The sequence below is a fragment of the Pleurodeles waltl genome, chromosome 3_1 (genome assembly GCF_031143425.1).
Source record: "Pleurodeles waltl isolate 20211129_DDA chromosome 3_1, aPleWal1.hap1.20221129, whole genome shotgun sequence".
Lineage (NCBI taxonomy): Eukaryota > Metazoa > Chordata > Amphibia > Caudata > Salamandridae > Pleurodeles > Pleurodeles waltl.
The window spans coordinates 816572122-816598005 of NC_090440.1; the positions used below are offsets into that span (position 1 = coordinate 816572122).

Sequence of the window (25884 nt, forward strand, 5' to 3'; positions counted from 1 at the left end):
CTTGTGGGACTCAACACCATGCTATGACTTTTTCTTGAAACTCAAATGAGGATAGATATTGGCTATCCTCATGCAATAGAATTGAAAAGAAAGGCCGGCAAAGGTTAACCACGGTGAATCATTCTGCTGTGCTTGGAATTTGATAAAGAATGGTGGCTGGATTGGGTATCACAGGACAACATGGGATTACCATGTCAATATTTTTCTCAAATAATGGATTATTCCAAACTTTCCATTTGGCTTTAGTAGTACCATAATCGTTGAGTTACATGGACTCCTGATTATTTCTTGCAAGATTCCTTTTTTTCCCATTCCTCCAAGGCTGTACCAAGGATGTAATCTCCCTGCCTTCTCAGGGACCATCATTGTGACTTAACAGAGTCAACCCTCTCACTCTCAAGTTGGGGGGCGTGGCCAGCAGCCGATGAAGCTGCACGCGTGAGAGCGGAGCTCCGGAGCCGAGAACGGGGCCCGGGAAGAATCCTGCCTTAAACAAAGCCCAAAACTTAACTAAAAGCAGCCCCAACAATTGGGGACCCCTGTGCAGAAGTCTGAGAGGTGCCATCGCCCAAGAACAGTCGTACGGAAAGGAAAAGAGTTACGAGCTACACCACGCGCAGATCCCAAAATGGCGGCCGCACCGAGAAACTTACATTGCACCAACTCCCCGGCTGAAGAAGGAAAGGTGGTTCGACTCAGGGAATAATAGAAACGGCAAAAGAAGAATTACGGAACAACTATGAAATCCAGGTGAGAGCGCAGAGTCGGGCAGATCGGGAACCAGAAGCAATGGGGAAAAGAGCTTGAACGCCGGGGCGGAGAGTCGCGCTGCGAACAACTAGCCCAGCGAAAGCACTAACCAAGAAAACTTACCCCTGTCAGTGCTTTGACATAGTCAAACGCCCTCCACAACGCACACAAGGAGCCACATCAGAGAAACTAAAGCGTGAACCCTTCCTCGCACATACCCGCCCGCCAAACTTCGCCAATCAACCTGGGGCAGGAAAGACGTAGCGACCATCACCCCCGGACCTCCGGTGACTCACACACAGAGGCCCTCCGCGAGCAAGAACCAAGTTAACGTGCAAACACCAACAATTAACTAGAGACCAGGGGGACGCAGCGATTATCGCGCACTGGACCACTGGAGACTCACACGCAGAAAGCTATCCTCCTCTAGAGGCCTGCACTGTGCCTGAACACGTCAAAGATCACAGCGGCGAAGAACGGGATGCAGAACGCCCCCCCTGCCATAGATTGAAATCATTGACCAATAGTCCCTGGCCTTGAACTGCACCACAATTGAATCACCTGGCAGCAGCACCCATTCACCTGGGTTCTAGACAGCTGCATTGACCGGGGGCCTTTCCTTTTTTCTCCTCCCAAACTCCGCCCAACGATAAGGAAAGGTGGCTCGACTCGGGGAATAATAGAAACAGCGAAAGAAGAATTATGGAACGACTATGAAATCCAGGTGAGAGCGCAGAATCAGGCAGATCGGGAGCCAGAAGCAAGGGGGAAAAGAGCTTGAACGCCGGGTTGGAGAGTCGCTCTGCGAACAACTAGCACAGCGAAAGCACTAACCAAGAACACTTACCCCCGTCAATGCCCTGACATAATCAAACACCCTCCATAACGCACACAAGGAGCCACATCAGGGAAACTTAAGCGTGAACCCTACCCCGCACATACCCACCCGCCAAGCTTCGCCAATCAACCCGGGGCAGGATAGACATGGCGACCATCCACCCCGGGCCACCGGACACTCACACACAGAGGCCTTCCACGAGCAAGAACCAAGAAAACGCGAAAACACCAACAATCAACTAGAGACCAGAGGGATGCAGCGACCATCGTCCACTGGACCACTGGAGACTCACGCGCAGAAGCTATCCTACTCCAGAGGACTGCACTGTGCCTGAACACGGCAAAGATTACAGCGGCAAGGAACGCGATGCAGAACGCTCTCCCCGACATAGATTGAAATCATTGACCAATAGTCCCTGGCCTAAAACCACACCACAACTGAATCACCTCGCAGCAGCAAACATTCACCTGGGTCCTGGACAGTTGCATTGACCGGGGACCTTTCCTTTTTTCTGTTCCCACACGCCACCCAACGATAAAGACAGCAAAATGGGCAAACCCAAAAAACGAGAGGGACAAGACCAAGAGGAGCCGATGTCCAATAAGACGCCCGGACAACCTCTTCATCCGGATCCCAAGACCACACCAACTCAACAGGAAACAACCTTGGACACGCTCCTGCAGGCCATAAGAGAATCTTGTGAAGCCCTCAAACAAAAAATAGATAATCTAACCGTGGACTTATCACTACTACGAGACGACCATCGCAAACTAACAGAAAGGGTAGGAACTGCAGAGAAAACACTAAAATTGGTGACGTCAACTCAAAAAACATCAACCATAGAGACGGCCGAGCTCACAGCTAGAATCAAAACACTGGAGACCAGAGCAGAGGATGCAGAAAAACATTCCCGCAGGAACAACCTGAGGCTAATCGGAGTGTCGGAGGGATCGGAGTCTTCCACAGCAAACATGGAAATCTTCTTAGAAAACTGGCTCAAAGACACCAACCCTTCCGAAGGCTTATCACCTTTTTTTGCAGTCGAAAGAGCTCACAGGGTCCCAGGCAGACCCCCTCCACCAGGAACCAGACCTCGCCCAATCATAGCCAAACTACTGCACTTTAAAGACAGGGACTATATCCTCTCGCAAGCCCGCGAAATAGGGGAAATCACACTAAATAATCAGCGCATAATGATATTCCCCGACTTCACCAGGGAAACCCTGTCCCTAAGGGCCTCATATAATGACTGTAAACACACCCTGCGTGAAAAAGGCATTAAATATGCAATGCTATTCCCTGCTAAACTGAGAGTCGAACACGAAGGCAAGACACACTTTTTCTCAACCCCTCAGCTAGCAGGAGACTGGATGGAAACTCTTAACTTCACACCATCAAGCACACAGAGTAAGCCCTCCCGCGCAGCCAGCAAGAGACGAGGAAGGTCCTCCAATAGAGTATTGGTTACAACACCCCCCAGACACCAATCCTTACAGGAAATGCGTGAGGCGATAGACATAGCAGCAACCCTGAGCAACAAAAAAAACACTTGACTCACAAGCATCAGGAGACGCCTCAGACCACGACTCAAGCTGTGGGAGCTTCTCTGCCTCTTCACAAGACACCTGAACTAACCTCCCAAAAGTCACCCCCAGAACAGCAGAAGAAATCATCTAGTAACTCTTGAATTGGTCACAGAACTTTTAATCTACCACTTGATCTTCAATAGCAAATGGCTTTATCCAAGAAGAACTCGTCACGCAACCATAAGTAAATAATAAACTTTGAACAATCCACCAAAGGCTACAGATATACCTCTACCGGGCCCCGGGACCGACCTAGAGTGTAAGCTCTCGGCTCTGGCGCACCTCCCACCACCAATAGGTGATAAGACAAGTTAAATGGTTTGGACGGGGAAAGTTTTAATAACCGGTCCTGGGGAGAGGGAGTTGGGGATAGTATTGGGGAGGGAATAACTCATGCACACACAACCACAATAGTTGGAGGAACTCAAACCAAACATAGGCCACTAAACTTGATCTTACATTCTGCAGAGCACACATCTAACCCTGTCAAAGTAACACAGATCAATCTAGCCGATGACGACACAGTATAAAATAATAACCTGGAATGTAAGAGGTCTAAATAACATGTCCAAACGTTACAAAGTTCACAACTACCTCAAGCGTAGAGGAATCCACATAGCCCTGCTACAAGAAACCCACCTCACCGAACAAGAAGTCAAAGCCCTTAACAATAGATGGAGGGGCCAAATAATAGCCACTAACTATTCCGCTTACGCTAGGGGGGCACTGATATAGATCCGCCCTGGAGTTCCCATGCAAATACTTCACAAGAGCATTGACAAAGAGGGAAGGTACACGGTGATAAAGGGGAGACTAGGGGGAAGAGAAATAACTATAGGAAGTATATACGCGCCAAACTATGACCAAAGTAAATTTTTGGACAGACTGTCACTAGAAACAGGCCCCCTACTTGCTGGCAAAAATATAATGGGGGGGACTTCAACTGCATAACTAACAACTCCTTAGACAGATCACACCCTCCAATATCACAATCCCAATTACTGAAAACTGCAAAGCATTTCGTAGAATGGCAGCAACACTGGCAATTAATAGATAGCTGGAGAACAACTAACCCTCAGTCAAGGGATTACTCATACTACTCACCAGTACACGACCTACACGTTAGACTCAACACCATTTTGGTGTCTCCCGAAATACAGAGCGACATGACTGCAGCCGAATACCTTAGTAGAACGATATCAAACCACAACCCCCTGTTAACCACTCTATCCTGGGGCAGAGAAAAGCCCACAATACCAACATGGCGCCTTAGAGCAGAAATGCTCGAAGACGAAGCGTTTAAAAACACACTACATACAGCCATAGGATAATTTTTTAAAATCAATGAAGGAACCGCATCTGCTAGATCTATTGAATGGGAGACTTTCAAAATAGTGATCCGGGGCAAGTGCATTGCCGAAAACATAGGCGTCTGAATATCAATAGAAACAGAACTTTTGCAATTGGAAGAATCTCTTAGAGACCTAGAAAGAAGGTACCCCACACAACCCGACCTACACCCCACGCTGGTGACAACCATGACAAAAATCTGCGCAGCAGGTACCAAACTTGCTTGCTTTGACTGCAAACAATATCTAACTAGACAACACGCAGAAGGGGACAAAGCTAGCGCTCTACTAGCCTGGCTTGCGCAACCCCCCAAAAAACAAACCACCATAGTCAGAATTGAAAATTCACAAGGCACACAGATATATACCCAAAAAGAGATAAACGCTGTCTTCCGTGATTACTATGCCAATCTCTATGCACCCCCCTTAGAAACATTGACCGCCACCCAATTATACGAATTGGAAGCCCTCCCTGCCCCCAGCCTAACTCCAGAAATAAAGTCTTCCCTAGCGCTACATATAACAATCTCCAAAATAAAAGCAGCCATCCAAAGCATGGCAAGGGGCAAAGTTCCAGGAGCAGATGGACTTCCATTAGAATTTTACCGCCAGTATCAAGACCTGCTAGCCCCCCACCTCTGCACACTATACCCAGAAGCATGGAATAGCAATACCCTACCTCAATCGACTAACATAGCCATTATGATCCCATTGCTGAAACCAGACAGACCCGCTAATGACGTCCGTTCCTACCGCCCCTTATCCATGCTTAACATAGACTACAAAATACTTAGCCGTATCTTAGCAGACAGACTGCTCCCACACATGACCTCATTGATACATCAAGACCAATCGGGCTTTATACCCAAACGCAGCACATCCCAGAATATTAGACGCCTAACATCAATACTTCACTCCTTGCCCCCAAACATACCTAAAGCAGCAATCATTTCGGTTGATATAGAGAAAGCGTTCGATAGTCTGAGGTGGGACTACTTAGAACAAGTCATGCTGAAAATGGGACTAGGGGAAAGGTTCATAAAATGGACCAAACTACTATACACTAATCCCACTGCAAGAGTAAGAACCGGCAACTATATATCCCCCCTACTACAGGTTGGAAGGGGTACTAGGCAAGGGTGCCCACTGTCCCCCCTTCTCTTTGCAATTGCAATAGAACCACTAGCTCAAATGGCCAGAACCGGCTCCTATTATAAAGGTATCCAAATTAACAACTGGACCCATTACATCGCTCTATACGCAGACGACATGCTACTCTTCCTACAAAACTTAGAGACGGAACAACAAGGAGCCATGAGTATGCTAGATAATTACGGAGCTGCCTCCGGACTCCGGATTAACTGGAGGAAGTCAGCCATCTTTCCACTGCACTCTAACACCTCAGAACCCACCAACACAAGAGGTCTTCCAGGGTCCCCCAACACTTTTAAATATCTAGGAGTAAGGATCTATCACTCAGTAAACGACCTACTAGAAGGGAACATACAGAGAGCTCTTAGAGGGATTAGATCTAGCATGCGCTTCTGGGAAACACTACCTTTAACAGTCACGGGCAGAATTGCCCTCCTCAAAATGATAGTGTTGCCTAGGTTATTATACTATTTCTCAACAATCCCACTTATAATCCCGAAATCAACATTCAAAGAAATAGAGACCATGTCAACCACCTTAATATGGGGCCAGAGCAGACATAGAATAGCAATACAAACTCTCCAGAGACCCACAGCCGAGGGAGGCTTAGCAGCCCCGGACATGGAAATGTACTACTGGGCAGGCCAACTACAATGGATTGCAAAACTGCTATGCAACCCCCCAAACACCACAGAACTGAGCATCCCTTTAAACTGCCCTATAGACAAAATAATGGGAATTCTATTGAACCCCTGGAAATCCAAATCCAAAGATAAACTACCGATGGAATGGGAGTTGTCCAAACACTGCTGGTCACAATACCTAAAACACGCACACATCAAAACTCCATATACACCGGAAATCCCACTGTCTTGCTTGTCTAATATTTCAGGGAAACAAGTTATCCCAGGTCTCAACAAATTTATGTCTAATAACATTACTAAATTGGGAGACCTATACAATGAGGGGGGAAATGCTCACCTATGCTGAATTACAGAACCAATACAACCTTTCCCCCGGCTTATTCATCACCCACAATGCCATCATTAAAATTGCCCACAAAGCTTGGAAAACAGGGACCCTCGAACCCCCCCCCCCATAACAGTTGTAAAATCATTTGTACAATAGGGGACCAAAAAGGAGTAGTATCAGGAATATATAAAACACTACAAGCTAGAACGCGCCTACCATTAGTAAAACTTAAATCCAAGTGGCAAACAGATCTAGGCATCACGTGGGATGAAACTCAGTGGGACCAGATCATATCACGCATCTACCCAGTATCCAGAAATGCCAGGTTCAAATTAATAAATCTGTACATCTTCCACAGAGCTTATTTAACACCACAAATGATCTTTAAAATCTATGGTACAGATAACGCAAAATGCCCTAGATGCGCTGAACCTACAGCAGGCTTTCTACACATGCTCTGGAACAGCCCTCACCTAAATGCATTCTGGGAAGGGATCTTTGCAAAAATATCGGCCTGCACTGAAAGATCACTGCATAATTCTCCAACTGCGGCCTTATTGGGGGATTTCCCAAGGCCATCAGCTTTTAAAATATTCAACAAGTTCATAGATCTAGCCCTAATTCTAGCCAGACGTGAAATCACCTCAAACTGGAAATCCCCAGCAGGTTCACAACTAATCAGTTGGCAGAACACAGTCGAGAAATGGGCCGAGGTGGAAGGATCAGTTCTAATGCGCGAAGCAATCTGAGAACAAAGACCTAGGGAAGACACCATACAATGGGACTCAATTCTGGAGAAATTAAAATCACCAGAAACATCCACCATAGAAGCAACTGTAACTACCTCGGACGCTGACACAGACTCAAATGCAGAACCCGAACAATAAAGCTCTGCGAATGAAAAGAAAGGGAAAAAGGAAAAAAAAAAAAAAGAAAAAAAAGAATACACCAGCCGAAACCACTGAGACTCGCCAACAGAGAACTATATCACAAAATTAGAATTGCATGAGGGGAGGGAGGGGGGTTTAGTTATGTAAGTAGAGCAATCAATATATCATTTTTACTGTTATGTTGTAAACTTTAATAAAATATTATTAAAAAAAAAAAACCTCTCACTCTCAATCATTGGACATTTCTGAATTTCATTCTGATTCGGTGTCTGAAATGTATTTTTATTTACTGGGGTATCTGGTTTATGTTCATTTTAGGATTACCTAGGATTTGTTGAACCATAGGGGCTTGCAGGATCATTGGAACTTTTGTTTTCATTGGCACTTGCTGAACAGGCACACTTTGCATTTGCTTATAATAGAAACAACAGACCCCACATGCATTGGACAGCAGTTCTTTGGGCAGGGAAACTATGTAATAATATAGAGAAATGATCTCGGCAACCTTATTTATTTTACTTCCTAGATACTAAACTATGAATGACTCAGCTAGAATAATTATAATAATGTAACATAATCTTTATTATACATAAAAGCAACATTTCACCATTATATTCTTATATAAGAGCTGCATCAACATTTGAACAATAAGGTTAAAAAACATATATTCCTCGACACAACATTGCACATGTTTTCCTACTTACAAGTATACCTCACTCTTACTCCTCACACAAACCAACTTTACTCAGTAGTGTATTCATACATTTTAAACTTCCTAGTTTCTACTGAAATTGCTTTCTAATTAATATGTGTTAACATACAATCATTTAGCTCATTAGTCCTTTATAAAAGTCACACTATTTGTCTTGGTATATTGATATCAAACTAATTCTCCTCCAACATATCATTTAAATGTTGTGTCCTATTTAATCCATTCTTTGATTTGTAATCTACTATGTTGTGGCTTAAATTTTGTGTTTGTATTAATCTGAAATGAAGAAAATCCTCCAGTCACTTCATAAGGTGTCTTATTTCATCCACTACTTAATTAATGATGCTATCTTCAGTCTCATAGATTAAATTGTTTTATATTGCAATCTTCAATAGTGTGGCTTTGATTTCAGTTTCTTCGCGTGTGTTTTGGAGGGCCTATGCATTCTTGAGGAAAGCCACTTCAAAGACACATTATATAGTATTGACCTGGCTTATGTTAAAAAAATTGTTTCAATTCTTAAAGCAAAATACTTATATAGTACTATATAGTTCTCATGATGACTCAGGAAGGGGGCAGACAGAGTGCAGAAATTATGGTACTGTGGTCACTAGACCATGCTTCATGTACAAAATGTCCAGAACTGCAGTTTAGAGGATAGCAGGTGGATGCAGGCAGCTTATCACATGTGGTCCAATGTATGCCTCTCCGAGACCATTGAAATATGCATGACACGCCTCACATACTACATTTTGCATTTGTATCTGATTTCCTCCTTGCATTTGATTATTAATATTCATTCTATTTGGATTAAGCCTACACTCCCTCTTCCAATGCCCGACTTTACAGATGTGACAAGGATTCACTTTCCTCAACAGTGCAACATCTACACCAGTATTCTGCTCAATCAGAATTCCTCGACCTCCACCCTGTGCACCAATCATACCTCCTTGAAAACCTGGCAGTCCAGCTTGAAACTCAAATCCTTGTAAGTATGCCTTTCTGAAAATGGACACCTTGCATTGCACCAACAATCCCTGCAAATGACTGATTCTGAAAATCTTACTGAGCCATTTTCTTCTCTGACAGCATAAACCTTTCCTTAAGATTGTTCTGCTTCATCTCCTGTTCATCACTACAATACTTGGCATATTTCAGAACCTCATCCAATTAATTTGTTTGCCAACATATCACATTTTGCTGTATATGCTGACTAACCTCTGGTCTAAATCCAACATTAAACTGTAAAATAAAGAAACCCATATCACTTGGCTCAAAACAACTTTTCATCATACTCATGCACAGACTCTTTTGTGTCCTGCTGAATCCTGCTCATCCAGACACTATCCAAATCCTTTGGTGGAACACTGCCTTTTAATCACCTCATTGTGTTTATCCATCACAGTAGGTGATGATTCATTGGTGCAGGAATCACTTGGTGGCTCTGATGTTGGTTAATGTACAGCAATTTTACATTGAGATCATGAATCATTTGGAACAACAATATCAAAGAATGTATTCAAATCAGTCCACAACACTTTTGAAATCTTGATAACCCTTTCAACCTGTTTGTACAATTGCACTGGGTTTTCTCGCAACTTGGGGAAATTGTTCCAAAATGCTACAAGATCTCCCCTACTCCAAGACACATAAACATACCCCTGCCCGGTATTTCTCTTAATGCTTAAAGGGAAGCTTTGCAATCATCTGGGGGACCTGAACGTGGCTTTCTCTTTACTTCAACCGCCTCTGTTGGTTTATTTTTCTTCTCCTGCTTTTTTGCCCATTTGCTGTCCAATTACTGGAGCTCACTTCATCTGTGGATGCAGTTCACTAACTCAGTAATGTGCAATCACATTCCTGAAGAACGCATTATCTCAATTGATTCATCATCCAAATGTACCCTGAAACTTTTCTGCAATGGAAGGATTTTTGAAAGAATATTTATTTACTAGTTCAGTCAATTTGTCATGTAGATTTGCAGCTCACTTAATGATTTCTTTGCACAGATAAATCAGTTCTTTTTTTTTGGTACTGATTCCCATGATCCAAATCCAAGCAACCTCTAATTAGTTATTCCAATTCCATTTTTAATCTTGGGACAATTAATTGTCTCTCTTGTTTTGCACCCTGACTGGGACTCGGGCTTTCTGCACTGTTTTTGCATATTTCCTGGGAGCTTCCTCAAACCATTGTGGAAAAATGCAATGTTCAAACAATTCACCATGTATTGTCTGTGTCATAAAGACGATTCTCCTTCCTTCCCCTAATGATTGAATGGTCTGTGGTAGTGTCCACACAACAACCTATGAAGTCGGGCTAAACTCTGTCACTGACACTCCTTCAACAGCTCTGTGAGCTACTGCATTTGGAACAATGTTAATTGGAGCATTTGGCATGCACATCTCTATTAGGCTGTGTTGTGATAGTCCTAGCAATGAGTGCTGATACAATCACAATGGATGCAATAACACTGGTAGGCATCACTGCCTCTACAGTCTCAACTTGGGCAGGCTCATTATTAGTATTAGTAAATGACCTCTCTGAAAGGTCACCCCAAACTTTTTGTCTTCCTCCTCTTCTTTTTCTGACCTCATTTATGCTGGCTTTAGGACTCTGGACACTTTACCACTGCTAACTAGTGCTAAAGTGCATGTGCTCTCTCCCTAAAAACATGGTAACATTGGCTCATACCCAATTGGCATATTTAATTTACTTGTAAGTCCCTAGTAAAGTGCACTACGTGTGCCCAGGGCCTGTAAATTAAATGCTACTAGTGGTCCTGCAGCACTGATTGTGCCACCCACATAAGTAGCTCCTTAACCATGTCCCAGGCCTGCCATTGCAAGGCCTGTGTGTGCAGTTTCACTGCCACTTCGACTTGGCATTTAAAAGTACTTGTCAAGCTTTAAATTCCTCTTTTTCTACATATAAGTCACCCCTAAGGTAGGCCCTAGGTAACCCATAGGGCAGGCTGCTATGTAGGTAAAAGTCAGGACAAGTACATTTGTGTTTTATATATGTCCTGGTAGTGGAAAACACCTAAATTTGTTTGCGACTACTGTGAGGCCTGCTCCTTTCATATACTAGCATTAGGGCTGCCCTCATATACTTTTTGAGTGGTAGATTCTGATATGAAAGGGGTAACCAGGTCATATTTAGTATGATCAGAATGGTAATAGAAAATCCTGCTTATTGGTGAGGTTGAATTCTATATTACTATTTTAGAAATTCCACTTTTAGAAAGTGAGCGTTTCTCTGCATTTGAAACCATCTGTGCCTTACAGCCTATCTCCAATCAACATCTGGTCTGGGCTGGTTGACAGCTCCCTTGTGCATTTCACCCAGTCAACCACAAACACAGGACACTCAGTCACATCTACATTCATCTGCATACTGAATGGATCTTCCTGAGCTGGAAGGGTGGAGGGCCTGACACTTGCATTTCAAAGGCCAGTGGCCTGGCCTCACACAATGGACTGATAACCCCCCACTGGGACCCTGGCAGACAGGACTGGGCTGAAAAGGGAACTTGTGTACTTCAGAACCACTCTTTGAAGTCTCCCTCACTTCAAAGGCAATTGTGGGTATATAACCTGGGTCTCTGACCACACCAACTCAGACACTTCTGGACCTACACCTGCACCCTGTCAAGAAGAACTGCCTGGCTGCCTAACGGACTCATCTAGACTGCTTTGCTGAGAAGGACTGCTGCTCTGCTGTCACCCTGCTGGCCTGAGACTTTGCTGAGAAGGACTCTGCCTTCCCCAGAAGTGCTCTCCAAAGGCTTGGATTGAGCTTGCCTCTTGTTTTCCGGATCAACGCATCGCCTGTGCCTTCTTCCAGTGTGTCAAGGATTTTCCCTGCATTGTCCCTGGGCATCAAAATATCCCCACACTGCAGTGAGGAACCAAGACTGTGCAAAAATGACGCAAACCCCTTGAAGCCTGGAAAAAGACAACGCATCGTCTGTGTCTTGCCGGAAAATTCAACGCAACACCCTATTTTTCCATGCATCTTCTCCTCTGCAGTCTCCGTGCTTCGTTATTTTAAATGCATACCAGGTAATGTGTGTAACACTAAGACAACTGTTTATTTCCAAGGATTAAGGGCCAGATGTAGCAAGCGTTTTGCATGGCGCAAACTTTGAAAATCGATGTTTGCGCCATGCAAAATGCGCATCGCGATGCTCATTCCCATTTTGCGAGTCGGTACCGACTTGCAAAATGGGAATGCGACCCTGCAAATAGGAAGGGGTGTCCCCTTCCTATTTGCGACTCGCACCGCAATGCTAAATTGCTTTGTGACTGCGAACGCGGTCGCAAAGCAATTCTCAGTTACCACCAGTGTCACACTGGTGGTAACACATTCGCAAAAGGGAAGGGGTCCCTGTGGGACCCCTTCCCCTTTGTGAATGTTGCCAGAAATGTTTTTTCAGAGCAGGCAGTGGTCCAATGGAAAAAACTGAAAAAACAAAAACAAGTGGTTTCGTTATTTTTTTGTATTGCAACCCGTTTTCCTTTAAGGAAAACGGGCTGCAATACAAAAAAAAAACTGCTTTATTTAAAAAGAAGTCACAGACATGGAGGTCTGCTGTCTCCAGCAGGCCACCATCCCTGTGAGTGCAGGGAATCGCAATGGGGTCACAAAATGCAACCCACCTCATTAATATTAATGAGGTGGGTCTTTGCGACCCCATTGTGATTCGCAGACGGTGTCTGAGACACCGTTCTGCATCCGAATTTGCGATTCTGCATCCGAATTTGCGATTCGGAAACTGCGAGTCGCACCGACTCGCAATTTCCGAATTGCAAATTCGGAAAGTGCTACATCTGGCCCTAAGTCTCTTTTAAACCTCTTAAAAGTGATATTTCAACGTGTGCTTATTGAATCTTTGTTGTTTTGACCTTATTTTATTTAGATAAATATTATCTATTTTTCTAAACCTGTTTGGTGTATTTTTGTGGTGTTTTCACTGTGTTACTGTATGATTTATTGCATAAATACTTTACACATTGCCTTCTAAATTAAGCATGACTGCTCAGTACCAAGCTAACAGGGGATGGGCACAGGATAATTTTGATTGTGTGTGACTTACCCTGACTAGGATTGTGGTCCCTACATGGACACGGATGTATGCCTCTGCCAACTAGAGATCCCATTTCTTGTACAACAAACTGTGTCTCAAAAGGCTGTGTCATCACAGCCTGTGCTTCAACGGGTTGTGGAACAATGGACTAGGCCATTGGTAATGATCTTTCGATTTTATATACAGTTGAGTCACCAGGGGCTGTAGCCACTGTCACATTATTAGTTGTTGTTCCATCATTATTTGTCACATGATCCACATGGACATGCAGCTATGACTAATCCAAAGTCTTGTCTCCTTAATCAGTGTCACTGTCTGATTTTGTTTCATCTTTTGTCTTTTGTTTTTTTCATGTTTTCAAATTACTCATTTTTCTCATTTGTAATTGCTGGGTATAATCTAGCTCCCTCCACTATGTTCCTTCTCCAGCTTTGCTGATGCTCATCCCATATTGCATCTGTGTAATTTCTCATAGCTCTTTATGTCTGTCTTTGGTATTTCCCTCTATCCCTATTACAAGTCATCTTCTCCCATATACTTACTACTTCAAATTGTGTAGGTTTATGGGGAAACTTCTTGTCACAAGTTGCTTTTTGTAGTCTGTCTATAAGTCTCAAATAGATTAACACCATCTAGGAAAGCTTAATAGACCCTCTTTCTCAGTGATCTTGCCCCATTTGCGAAGCCACACATGTGTGTAACCCTTCCTCAGTCATTATGTAATAAGCTGGGGTACCCTTAGGAGGTGCCTCATAACCCCACTGTACTGAAATTGTCACATTACCTCTCATTAAACGTATAATAGCTTTGAAAAAATGTATGATTTCAAGTTTAAATCAACAAAGTGAAAGCAAGAAAATATAAATCTTCATCTTTTTGATTCTATTCTGTATGTATTAATTTTCAATAAGGCTGTTTCCCAGTCCCAGCACGGCTCTGTAAACAAACACTCAAAACTGCACAGTTCCTTGCATAGCTCAACAAATCTCAATCTAACGTTTCACATAAACTAACTAATACCAGCGCAGCACACTATGACACACCTATCTACTCCTTGCAGCAGCTCACCCTCCTTTACAGTTTCTTTGCATTCACAAAAAGCTAAAATTCTACCATACAATGACATAAAATACCAGTCTCTGTGTGCCTCTCCTAAAGATAACAAAAAGAACAATTGAACAACCGGAATATTCAGGTTTTTACGCCCTCTGACTTTTCTCCGTATAAAAGAGTTTGACGCACACCAATGAAATCTCAACTAACAGGAAATCACCAAAATCAATTTAGTGTCATCTTTGCGTATCAGGTTCCACTTAAATTGACCAATATCAGGACAATCACAACATGTTGTTACTACCCTTGTCTCAAAAAGTGCAGTTGATGACGTCTCACAACCGGCATCACAAATCATTGGCAGTCAAGAAAACAATGAATCCACTATTTATCTATCTCGGGATCTTGTACTACTTCTTATTCTGATAACCTCTTTATCTTCTTTGACAAAGCGCATAAGCATATTTCATTCAACATGCATACACCAGTATCAATGCTTGAATAAAACCACAATAATCAACAATGAATAACAATTTCAGCGCATAACCCTATTGATACTCATCCCTCCAATTCAGCAACCACGTTAGAAAACCGTGCTCGTTCAATCTTCAAGCTTGGCCTTTGGGCACTGCAACATCAGCATTTATCTATCTGTGGGCAATTTCTATTTAATACAGCTCCTCCTCCTTTTTACCTAAACTGTCCTCTCGCTACCAACCTTGGTGGAGCAGAGACTTTAAATACATTTTTGGTTTACAATTTCCTCACTCTTACTGGGCCCAAAGCAGACAGACCTTGGCCGTAAGCAAGAATTAATCAGGAACTGTAAGCGAAAATCAACATATTCATCACAGTTTCAATTTCAATATTTGGGAGACAATGATGAGAGCTGGTGTGAGTTTCAAAGTTATATATAAAATCTTTTAGTAAGTAAATTTATATTGGGCATCATCAAAGTCACCAGTTAGAAATACAAATCATCAATATCAGAACAAATGCATAGAGCGCAACCCATAAAGATTAAGGCACTCATTACAACCGGCTGTAATAAAATGGGATTTTGGACCCTGGCGGTTACCGGCATCCAAGATGGCCACTTTAACACACCGACTGCCAGGGTGGTATGGCCGCTGGGCTGGAGACTTTGGTCTTCGGTTCATTTTCCTTTTGAGAGGAGCTTAATTGATGCCACACCAAGAGTCCAGAACCTGTGGGGCACCTCTTCAGGATCAGGAACTTACTCCTGCAGAGGTCCGCAGGGCTCAGGCAAGTCCAGTTGAAGGGCCAGGCAACAGATCAGCTGGGCAGTTGCTGGTGGCCTCTGGAGCTTGTCTATCCCTGTAGCTCAAAACACGTAGTCAGTCAGCTGACCTTTGGAGTGAGTCTAGGATGAAGGGTTCATGTCCAGTCTTCCTTCCAAGAAAGAAGGGCACCAGGCATCAGATTCGCAGGGCAGCAGAGTGGCAGTTCTTCCAGCAGCAATGCAGACCTCCTTCTGTAGTATCCACAGGTCCACTATTTGTACCTGGTGCCTTCTTTGATGTAGGAAAAATTTCAAGAGAATTCCGTTTGAAATTCTCGAAGTTTACTGACCCCTGCCCTGGCTTCAAGCTGGCAGTACGAACAATGCAGTGGTGACAACTCCCTTGTGTGAAGGCAGGGCACAGCCTACTCATTTGCTAGTAGGGCTATGCCTAGCTCCACCCCCACCAATCTTGCTAGTTCATGGACAGGCCTGTTTGTGCCAAGATCTTGCCAACATGAAGCTCAGGTTAACCTGACTCTTTGCACAACAGAAACCACCAGCAGCACCCGACAATGCAAGATCTGTGCTTTGTTACACAGTATCAACAGCTCACGGAAACTACCAACACAAAGCTCCAGCAACAACCATCTGCAACCCTCAACAGGATCTTTGCTTTACGGCGACAACCATCCGTGATGCCCAACCTACTCTTCGTGCTATATCTATGACCATCCATGACTCTCTCCATTCTCCTCACAGCCCCCTTCACCGTGAACGGAACTCTTCACCTTGGACTTTAGAAAGTAATTCTTTCAGTAGGACTAACCTGGTCTTTATATCCTGCCCATGCTCCATCGTGGTTGGCTTGAATTTGTGACTTTCACCCGGTCTTGCATGACCAGGTAACCGTGAGTGGTGCTTTTGTGCTTTTAAGCACTTTACTTATCTGAAATCTTTAAAACTGCATATCTACAGTTCTACTGATTGGATTATTGTTGTTTTGGTTTCAGATAATTTATTAAATTTAGCTCTATTGTTCTAAATTGGTGTGGGATTTTTCTTGTGTTGTGTTTTCACTTTATTATTGTTTGAAGTGATGCATAAATACTTAACACATTGCCTCTAAGTTAAGTCTGACAGCTTTTTTGCCAAGCTACCAGAGGGTTGAGCACAGGTTGATTTGGGGCTTGCTCGTATCTCACCCTGACAGAGATTGTGGTTGCTGTTTGAGTAGGGTTTCACCCCCCTCAACCAGTGACCTATTTCTAACACTATTTATGAGCAGTGACTGCTTTATGATCTAAGCAGAACTCATCTGGCCCCTTTAGAGAAACAATACCTGTTTGTGTGGCTACTGAGTGCTGAATTGTATGGAATGTTTCTTAGTTTGCGCTTTGTTTTTAAAGGTAATGAATGTACGGATAATAATGCCCATTTGACTGACATCTCTCTTTTTCGTCTTGCCTTGTAGGAAGGTGGAGTTCTTGCCCTCTTCAAGATTTGCAGACAGGATAGATTAAGAGGTCTCTATCCACAGGCACTCAGAACCGTGGCATCAGTATGTTGTGTGGAAGAAGGAATTTATCAGCTGGAGAAGGTAGATATTCAGACAATGTCATTCTCTAAAATTGTTTGCTGTGTTTCAAAATGTGGATGTTAACTATTCTGTAGTTATATTATGGCACACTATATGTCAGATACTAATCTGTCTCTGGTGAGTGAGGCAGTTTACTGCTGCATTTTTGTTTTGCATTATCATCTATGCTACCTGCCTAACCTTGAAGACAAATCACATTCTGTGGATACAAACACTCTGATAATCTTAACAGGCAGATATGTGCTAATATGTCTGTATCCCTTATTTTATATACAGTAATAAAGTATCATTATCATGCAGAATATCTTTCACTTTCACATACCATCATCCAGTATCGCAGTAATTAGGCATACCCCAGCACATCCCCCATTTTTACTAGCTACTGTGTTGTCCACATTTGATTAGTGGTATGGCATATTGACATTTGAGTCTCTGTCCCACAGTCGGGTGGACACCATATAGACAGCCTTATTCAAGACCACGTTGTTTCACTTTGGTGTGTTTGTTTTGTTTTTCAATTTGTATTTATTGCTCACCAGGGAATTTATAAAAGCAGCAACCATATCAACACAATATTTCATCGTTACAGACTATTCAATCATTACACCATCCCAAATATTAACGTCAAAAACTAATTACAGTTACCCAACTCATTAGCTATTGCAAATTTGAACCCATACTTCCACCCCCCTTTTTGAGCAGCCTTGCCCTTGCGGGCATACAAATGAATCTCCAAATAATACAATGAGAGTATTCAAGCCAACTATTGGTGGTAAGTTGGGGGATCAGGTTTTCACCAATCAGATGCAATACAGCTCTGCACCACAGCCATAGCCAAAAATGCAAAGCATTGGTATTGACAAGTATTTTCACCATCATCAATCTCTAATAATACAAGATGGGGTGTTAAACATATTTTCTGGGCAAAATGACTTCCAGAAAGTTAGAAATTTCAGTTTTAAGTACTTCAAGTTTAACACAACTAAAGAACATATGACACATGTCTGCACTTGTTCTATTACATCGTGGGCAAGTGACACCAACAGTGCATCCCCACTTGGCTATTTTATCAGGGGTGTAATATAGATTAAATAACGTCTTATAATGCCATGCTTGTGGTCTAGCATACAGCAATGCCAGCTGACCTATTTCTAAAGATGCTAAAAACTTTCATTAGAGCCTACCTGTTGGCTCCAGTTCTCTGCTTGTTTCACCATATCATTTTGCATGGATTCCATAAGCAGCTGATAAAGATTGCTGATATTGCAGTCCGTTGAGCCCCCAAGCAGCTCCATCACTGGAGCTTTCTCCCCACAGGGTCTTTCCCTAGAAGCTTTCACCAAAAAATCTCTAAAGTGAAGACATTTTCAAAAAATCCCCTCTGTCAAGAAAAAAAATCATCTTTCAATTCTCCAAAGGATTTCATTTGTCATTCAGTAAAAAATCACCAATTTTCTGAGCTCCACCTTGTGCCCATTTTGCACAATAATTATCTCAAACAATATCTGGGAGTATTGGAGCATTTCATAGTGGTTTATGGTAATTATAACGTCCAATTCCTATTTTGCACTTCACTTCTAACCATAACTTGAACACAGCACTTATTGTTTTGAATATAACTTTTTTAAATAACTTGGTTCCACTATTCTGAAGAAAGCAGCATCCATCACATTGCCCCAGTTCAGACTCTAAATTGGCGAGAGGACTTCCCTTATCCCTTTACCAGAGTGATCTGGTATTAGTAATGTTCACGTGTATTGTAGGGTGGCAACCCAATAATATCTGAAATTAGGCACAGCCAATCGACCCCTCTCCTTTGGTAATATTAAGTACTTAAAAGCCCTTTGAGCCTTAGCAAATGACCATATAAAAATACTGGCTATCTCTTCCATATGTTTAAACCAATTTTTTTCAAATTCCAATGGAATATTCCAAAAAAATAGAAAAGCTGGGGGAAGGAGAGCATCTTAATACCATTGCATCGCCCCTCAATTCAGAGATGTAGATTGTTTATTTGCTGCAGTTCTCTCTTAGTATTGTCTAACAACTGAGCCAAGTTACTTTCAACTATGCCATCCATATTGCTTGTTATCTTAACCCCCAGGTATTTCACTTGACCAGTCCTCCGCTCGTCCTCCGGGTATAACATTACACTATTCAGTATCTGACATTATCCCTGTTTGAGATATCCCACACCTTGCAGAATCTTTCAGCTTCCTTCCCGACTTCCATTGGGACAGTTTTAGGGTCTGGTGTTACTTACGCCATATCACCTGCATAGGCTAGTATCTTATTGCTAAGCCCATACGTTTATATTGATACAATTAATTTGTTGGATAATAACGTTCTTACTAATGGATCAATGCATAGAGCAAATTTGGGGTGAACAAGGACACCCCTGCCTGTGCCCCTTAAAATCGGAATAGCGTCTCATTCTAGCCCTGCAATTAGAAGTCTTGCAGTAGGATTCCTGTATAAAGCTTGGATAGCCCCAATAAAACCAGGGCCTATATTGTTCCACCTAAGCACTACCCATAAATATTGCCAATTCACCCGATCAAAAGCTTTTTCAGCATCAAGTAGGATCAGGGACATGGGAGCCCTGTCATATCAAATAGCACTATTAGCCATCTGACATGATCAGTAGTCCCCCTTCTCAGGTTAAACCCGTTTTGCCAGGGGACACCAATTTACTTATCACCATGCGTAATCTGGAGGCAAGAACCTTCACATAGAGCTTAGCATCCCCATCAATTAGGGAAATAGGTCTAGAAGAACCTGGTTTAGTTGGGTCCTTCCCCTTTTCCATGAAGACAATATTATTAATTGTCATCCAAGATGCTGTGCCTAGGATTTACCCTGAGCACCCGTAAACAGGTCAAAAAGCTTGTCCTTTAATTTCTAAAAAAACACCTTATAAAATTCCAAATGAATTTTATCTGGACGTGCAGCCTTCCCAGTAGCCAATGAACCCAGAACTGCCACAATTTCATTTAAAGTCATTGGAGCCACGAGCTGCTCCCTTTCACCATCATCCAGCTGTCCTCCTAAACAAAGCCCAAGTATTGGTTTAGCCCATTATCCATGGGGTTAGCCTCCTGTTGATATAAGTTCATATAAAAGTCTGTAAACACCCTGAGTATAGCTGACTTTACCTTTACTAGCTGTCCATCTTTAATATTACTATGAGCCATGTTCTGCCTTGTTATGAGAGTTAATAATTTGCCAACCTTTTCGCTAAATTCGTAGGGCTCCAGACGGCGTTCCTGGAACTTGGTTGCTACTTTCTCCAAGTAAGATTGGGTGATTCTAGCCTTCACCGCCGAGATTTTATCCAGTGTCTCACATAAGAGTATATTGTCTCTGGCTGTCTTCACTAACTGAGATTCCTGTAATACCAATTCTTCCCTGGCATCTCTCATTTGCTTGGATTGCACGTTCTCCTTATTTAAACTGAAGCTTAAATCCTTTTCTCTTATTCCCGCCTTAAAGGAGTCCCAGAGCACATTACTAGGAGCACTCTCTTTGCTAATATCAAGAAAGGCTGGTGTCCATTTCTTCATGTGTTGAACATACTCCTGGTTCAACGATAACCCCTGTCAAATGACCATGTCACGGACTGTTGTTCTTTGCTCAAGGCTATAATTTCTACCACTAAAGGGTTATGATCCAACATGATTTCGGATGGTTTTCAATCTTTGACCCCTCACACAATTCAGATGATGCAAAAGAATAATGTAACCTGTCATGCTTTTTATGAGGGGTCTGAACAAAGTGTACCCCAGATCAGCACCCTTCAATTGTTGCCAAACATTCACCAGTCCATAATTTAATACAAGAGTCTGCACCGCCCGAAATACTTTGGGCTTTTTCCCATCATACCGACCAAGGTGCTGAATGGGCAAATTACAATATATGTGAATACAATAATTGGCATTCCTCAAGATGCTAGCTCAATATTAATAAATCAATTATTGCTGGATCATCGAGACTGGACCCATAAATTGAGCATAATGTGACCTTATTTCCATCAACTAAATACTCTCGCAGCACCCAACGGCCAAATTTGTCACTGGACTTCCAGATCAGTTCTACCATTTTATTGTGGGCCTCTACAGCTATCCCTTTGGTAGCAGTCCCCTGCATGGTATGTGCCAGTAGTTGATGCCCAGAAAACTCCAACAAAAATTTCTTGGAGCTTATAATGTGTGTCGCCTGCATGCTTATAACATCTGCTCAAAGTGGTTTTAAGCCTTTTGCCACAAATCGTCTTTTAATACTGTTGTTTAATCCACAAATGTTTAGTGTAGCAACACGCAAACAGCTTATTTGTGCCACATGTTTTATAAACACCACCAACCAGAAAGTTTTCCATTCTCGTCCAATGCAAATTTACCATATTTTGACCTTACTTTTCTTGTGCGCCCCGCCCTTGCCCCAACCCACCCCCTCTGTACCCTTGGAACCCCCAACTCCATTCCCTTTCCTGATGCCTAAGAAAACCCTTACCCACCCCGACCCACCAAACCCACCCCCCTACCAGCCACATGAGACATCCGGATCAGTAGGTCTGTAAGATGGTTTGCTTGTCCCCCACCTCTTAGCAAACACTGATCCCCCTTATTGGCTTTTAGTCATTAGGTAGAAGGTGAATTTTTACCCCCTCATAATGCCACCCCCCTCCTATTAAGGTGCTTTCAACCATACATTGCATCCTTGAGAGCTTTTCCAAGTATTCTTTAGCCTTAATTTCAGAAGTAAATACATGCACAACACCTATGTAAACAGTTTTTAGTCGAGTGGGATTCAGTAAATCTGCTTCTTCCCCTGATGAGTTGCCTCGGTCACTACCTTTTCTCCACTGTGATGTGACCGTAGTCTGGATGAGTGAAAAATGAAATCCCTGCAAAATTTCGGTTTGTCTCAGGATGGGCCTTCTCAAACACAGCCTGCCTTAATAGAAAATTTCCAAAGTATATGATAATGGCCGTAGAATGCACCTGGCTGTCAGCAGCCTCACCTCTTGGTTTTTTAGAAGAAGCGGAAACCGATGGGCCCTCTGTATCTCTAATTCCCAGTTCCAGTTCTCGCGCTCAGGAACGCCACCTTTAAATAATTTAATTTGGAAAGTCCTCCTGTCGTGGCCCTCAACACCTTCTTCAATCCCTAATATTCTCAGATTATTGCAACCTTGGTGATTTTCAAAATCCTCCTATATCCACTGGATATCTGAAATCTGTGATTCCTGCGTGGTGGACTGTCTCAACACTGCACTTGCATCAGATTCTAATGCTGTAGCACGGGTCTCAATTGCAGTTATATGTTCTCTAATATCTGAACAGGCCTTGGCAATTCTCCTCACTAATGCCTAAAATTTCTTATTGGTGACCCTAGCTTTTCTACTGTTGATTCTGTTCGTGCTGTTGTATCATGGTATGAACAATCAAGTCAAGACACGGAGAAAGACTCTGAAGACCCGGTCGGGTTCATAAAAGAGTCTTGTGGAGGATCCTCATTATTCATACAGGTTTGCTGAATCACTGACTAGTCCCACTGCATCCCTTGGGCAGCAGTACTTCTCCTTTCTGTTTTCCCCTTAACAGATATCCAGGAGTCAACTTTCTCTGATTTCTCAACACACTGTATCACTCAGCCCCCCAGTGGAAGTACCTTAGCATTAATCTGAATTCTCTGCCAGGCAACTGGAGTCATTTGAGTCCATAGAACCATCTGATAAGGAGAAGGAATTCTCTCCAGACTGTGTCTGTCCTGTGTCAACTAATTTAGCCATTTTAGCCCTAGTAATACTAGGTAAGCCACTAACTTGATTTTGTCCAGACTGCAAATTACCCTTGACAATGGAAATTGTGCCCTCAGAGCTCAGAGTTACAGACTCAGTCTCGCTTCGAGCAGTGGTTACTTGGTTCATAGTGGCATTTCTGCATTTAAGCTATGATCCCAATAAGGGAGACACACATCTGAGGCTAAAAATAAACTATCATAGGAGATACGACCATAGCATTTAAAGAACCTCATGTGCTTAAAAGCGCCCACGGTGTTTCTACACATGCAATTATTTTTGTTTATTTGTATTTAATACCTTTTGTCTGCCTAAATCTTCAAATAAGGTGTCCTCTGTTTTGTTGATCTGTTTGCCTCCAAAGCAATAACTGTTAATTCATGCAATGTTGGTGTGTACTGCCCCAGAATTCAACTCTTTCCCTGTAATTGTATAACCATCTGTGAGCAACTGTGCCGGGTTTATGCAAACTAATTTTACAAATAAATAAAATAAATATCTAATTCTGTATTAAGACAGAACGTGTAGGTCAGGGGTGATTAGAATCCTGTAATTGCTTCCTCCTTTAGCAGTTGCTGTTCTTGCAAGAACTATACATTTTGGTAGTGCCACGAAGAGTGGTATTTCACATCTATATTGGGATCCGAATTTCATCATCTGCATCCTGCATACCTTTTTCTTCCAACTGTCCAATGTCTAGTTTCCATAAGTTGCTTATTAGCTGTGGCCAGTGCAGCGCATGTGGCAGACACTAGGTCCCTTCAAGTTATTTCTACTCAAACCAACTTTCCTTCAATAAAAAGTTATGCAGTCAGAAGTAAGAAAAAGGGAGAAAATACTCCAGCGGTAGGTCACTCATTCTTTGCGGTCTGTGCAAAATGACTTTTGTGTAATAAAAGGTATGCACAGGCTTTGAGTAGAAAACATAAGATAAAGAAGAACTGAGAAGAAGGACCTCTGTGGATAGCCCATTATTCCTGTGGCCATGAGATAATTAGAGCATTGTTAAGATAAGTGGTTAATCAGAGTGAATTACTGGTCTCTGCACATTAGATGTATTGTTAAACATCACATGCACCAATAGTGCATGGGAGTATTTTACTGCTGCCACTTTTCTACCATGTCCATTGTCAAAGAAATCCAAAGCTCCTAAATGTATCCTAATGGAAAGGGAAAAGCATGTTTTAAAAAAAATATATATATTTCAAAGAGCAAACTGATATTTTATATTCAATATGCTAATACTAAATCACAAAAGCACTAACAACATAGTTTAACAGCATTTGATGTTTCCTCATCTTTGATGATTTTTAGGAATTTACAAATGACATTAAAGATATGTTTTGTGGTTAAAGTAGCAAAGTAAATTGAGAATGTGTAGCAGCTAACACGTAGCTTGGAGGAAAGATAATGATATTTTTCTGAACTGGGTTAGTCATTGCTCTCTTAAAACTGGGGACCAAAAGGTAAGTTAACTGTAAAGAAGTTTCTCTTCTTTCTCATCAACATTGGGACAATTCTGTTCTGTAGAATAATGGAGGTCTTGTTGGTGGCAGCATGATTGACAGGTGATCTTCCTTTTCATCTGTTCTTAGGCAGCCAGAGAGGAGAAATGATGGCTGGAGAGACATATTCGCACAGAAGACCGCCACGCTGGTCTTCTTCCCACTAGCCCTATTAAGAGTTGCCTGCTGGGCTGGCAGGCAGACACAGCGTTTCTACCTGCTGGCCCAGTGGGGAACAGGGCTTTAGTATTGACGCTGGCTCATAATTGATTCGGGGGCAATGTGGCGGTGCGTCAGGTGTGACAGCAACCGTTGCGCTTTTCACTGCCCATAATTCAGGCAGCGAAAAGCATGACGGGGCTGTCATGGGGGCCCCTGCACTTCCAAATCTAAGTGTATGGGCAGTGCAGGGCCCCCCGTGGGAGCCCCCGGCACCCCCTTACAACCAGCCTTTACATGGCGGGGCTTCCGCCACGTAAAGGCTGGTGGAAAGGGGACTCATAATCCCCAGGGCATGACTACCATATTTTGGCAATGTTGAAGTCCAAACAGCTTCAGAAATGTCATTATCCATTTTCCAATAATCTTGGAATCAGCAGCATCTTTCTGAAAATGAATATCGAAAGAAGTAGTTTGTTTGGCAAATGGGGCCTAAAGGATGAATGAAATGATGAGGGAGAATTGGGCTTCAGGTAAAAGCACAGTAGGGATAGTTTCAGCAGTAACTGAAAGGTAGTACTTCAGCGATCTAGGATTGGTTGGAGAAAATTAGACAATTTAGTCCAGCTTTGAGTCTTTAGTGCCCAGTGTTCCTAGAGTTTGTATTTAAGGCCCCAAATATGTTAAGAAGTACTATTAAAAGTGATGTCTCAATCTTACAAGCATAGGTCCTCTTTACAAGTTGCCAGGTAACCCCTTTGAAGCTGGTAATAGTAGTTACCAGCACATCAAGTTTACAGGTAATGGGGGAGTATCACATGGCTAATTTTTCACCATACACTTTGTGAGCTGAAAGAAGTCAAAATGCCTGGGTGGAATTTCAGGGAATCATGGCAAAAAACAAGCCGAAATCTGTGCAGAGAAACTGATTCTCATTTGTTTCACCCGAAAACATAGCAAGAAAATAATTCTTCCATCTTCCTTAGAATAACCACTAGGAACAGTACCTGTTATGGGTGGGAAATAACAGGCCGTTTTTTGTCCCACGTATGTGCTCCTGTAAAGCAACAAAGAAGGTCTGTGGTGCATTTGGATGTGTGAGTGGAGTCTATGACCATTTAGTAGCGCAAGAATGGTTTGAGGGCTATCTTATTCGGCATTGCCAACCAGGAGGCTGAAATTCTCA

At 42.7% G+C, this 25884-nt stretch overlaps 1 protein-coding gene across 3 annotated transcripts in view; it reads left to right on the plus strand.

Moving 5' to 3' along the window:
* Positions 1–25884, plus strand: part of INSC (INSC spindle orientation adaptor protein) — a 1473234-nt gene that overhangs the window by 1005202 nt on the left and 442148 nt on the right. For all 3 annotated transcript variants that reach the window (XM_069223704.1, XM_069223703.1, XM_069223702.1), the window contains exon 7: positions 17109–17234. In XM_069223704.1, the coding sequence (XP_069079805.1) occupies positions 17109–17234 (126 nt within the window). The remainder of the gene's footprint in view (positions 1–17108; positions 17235–25884) is intronic.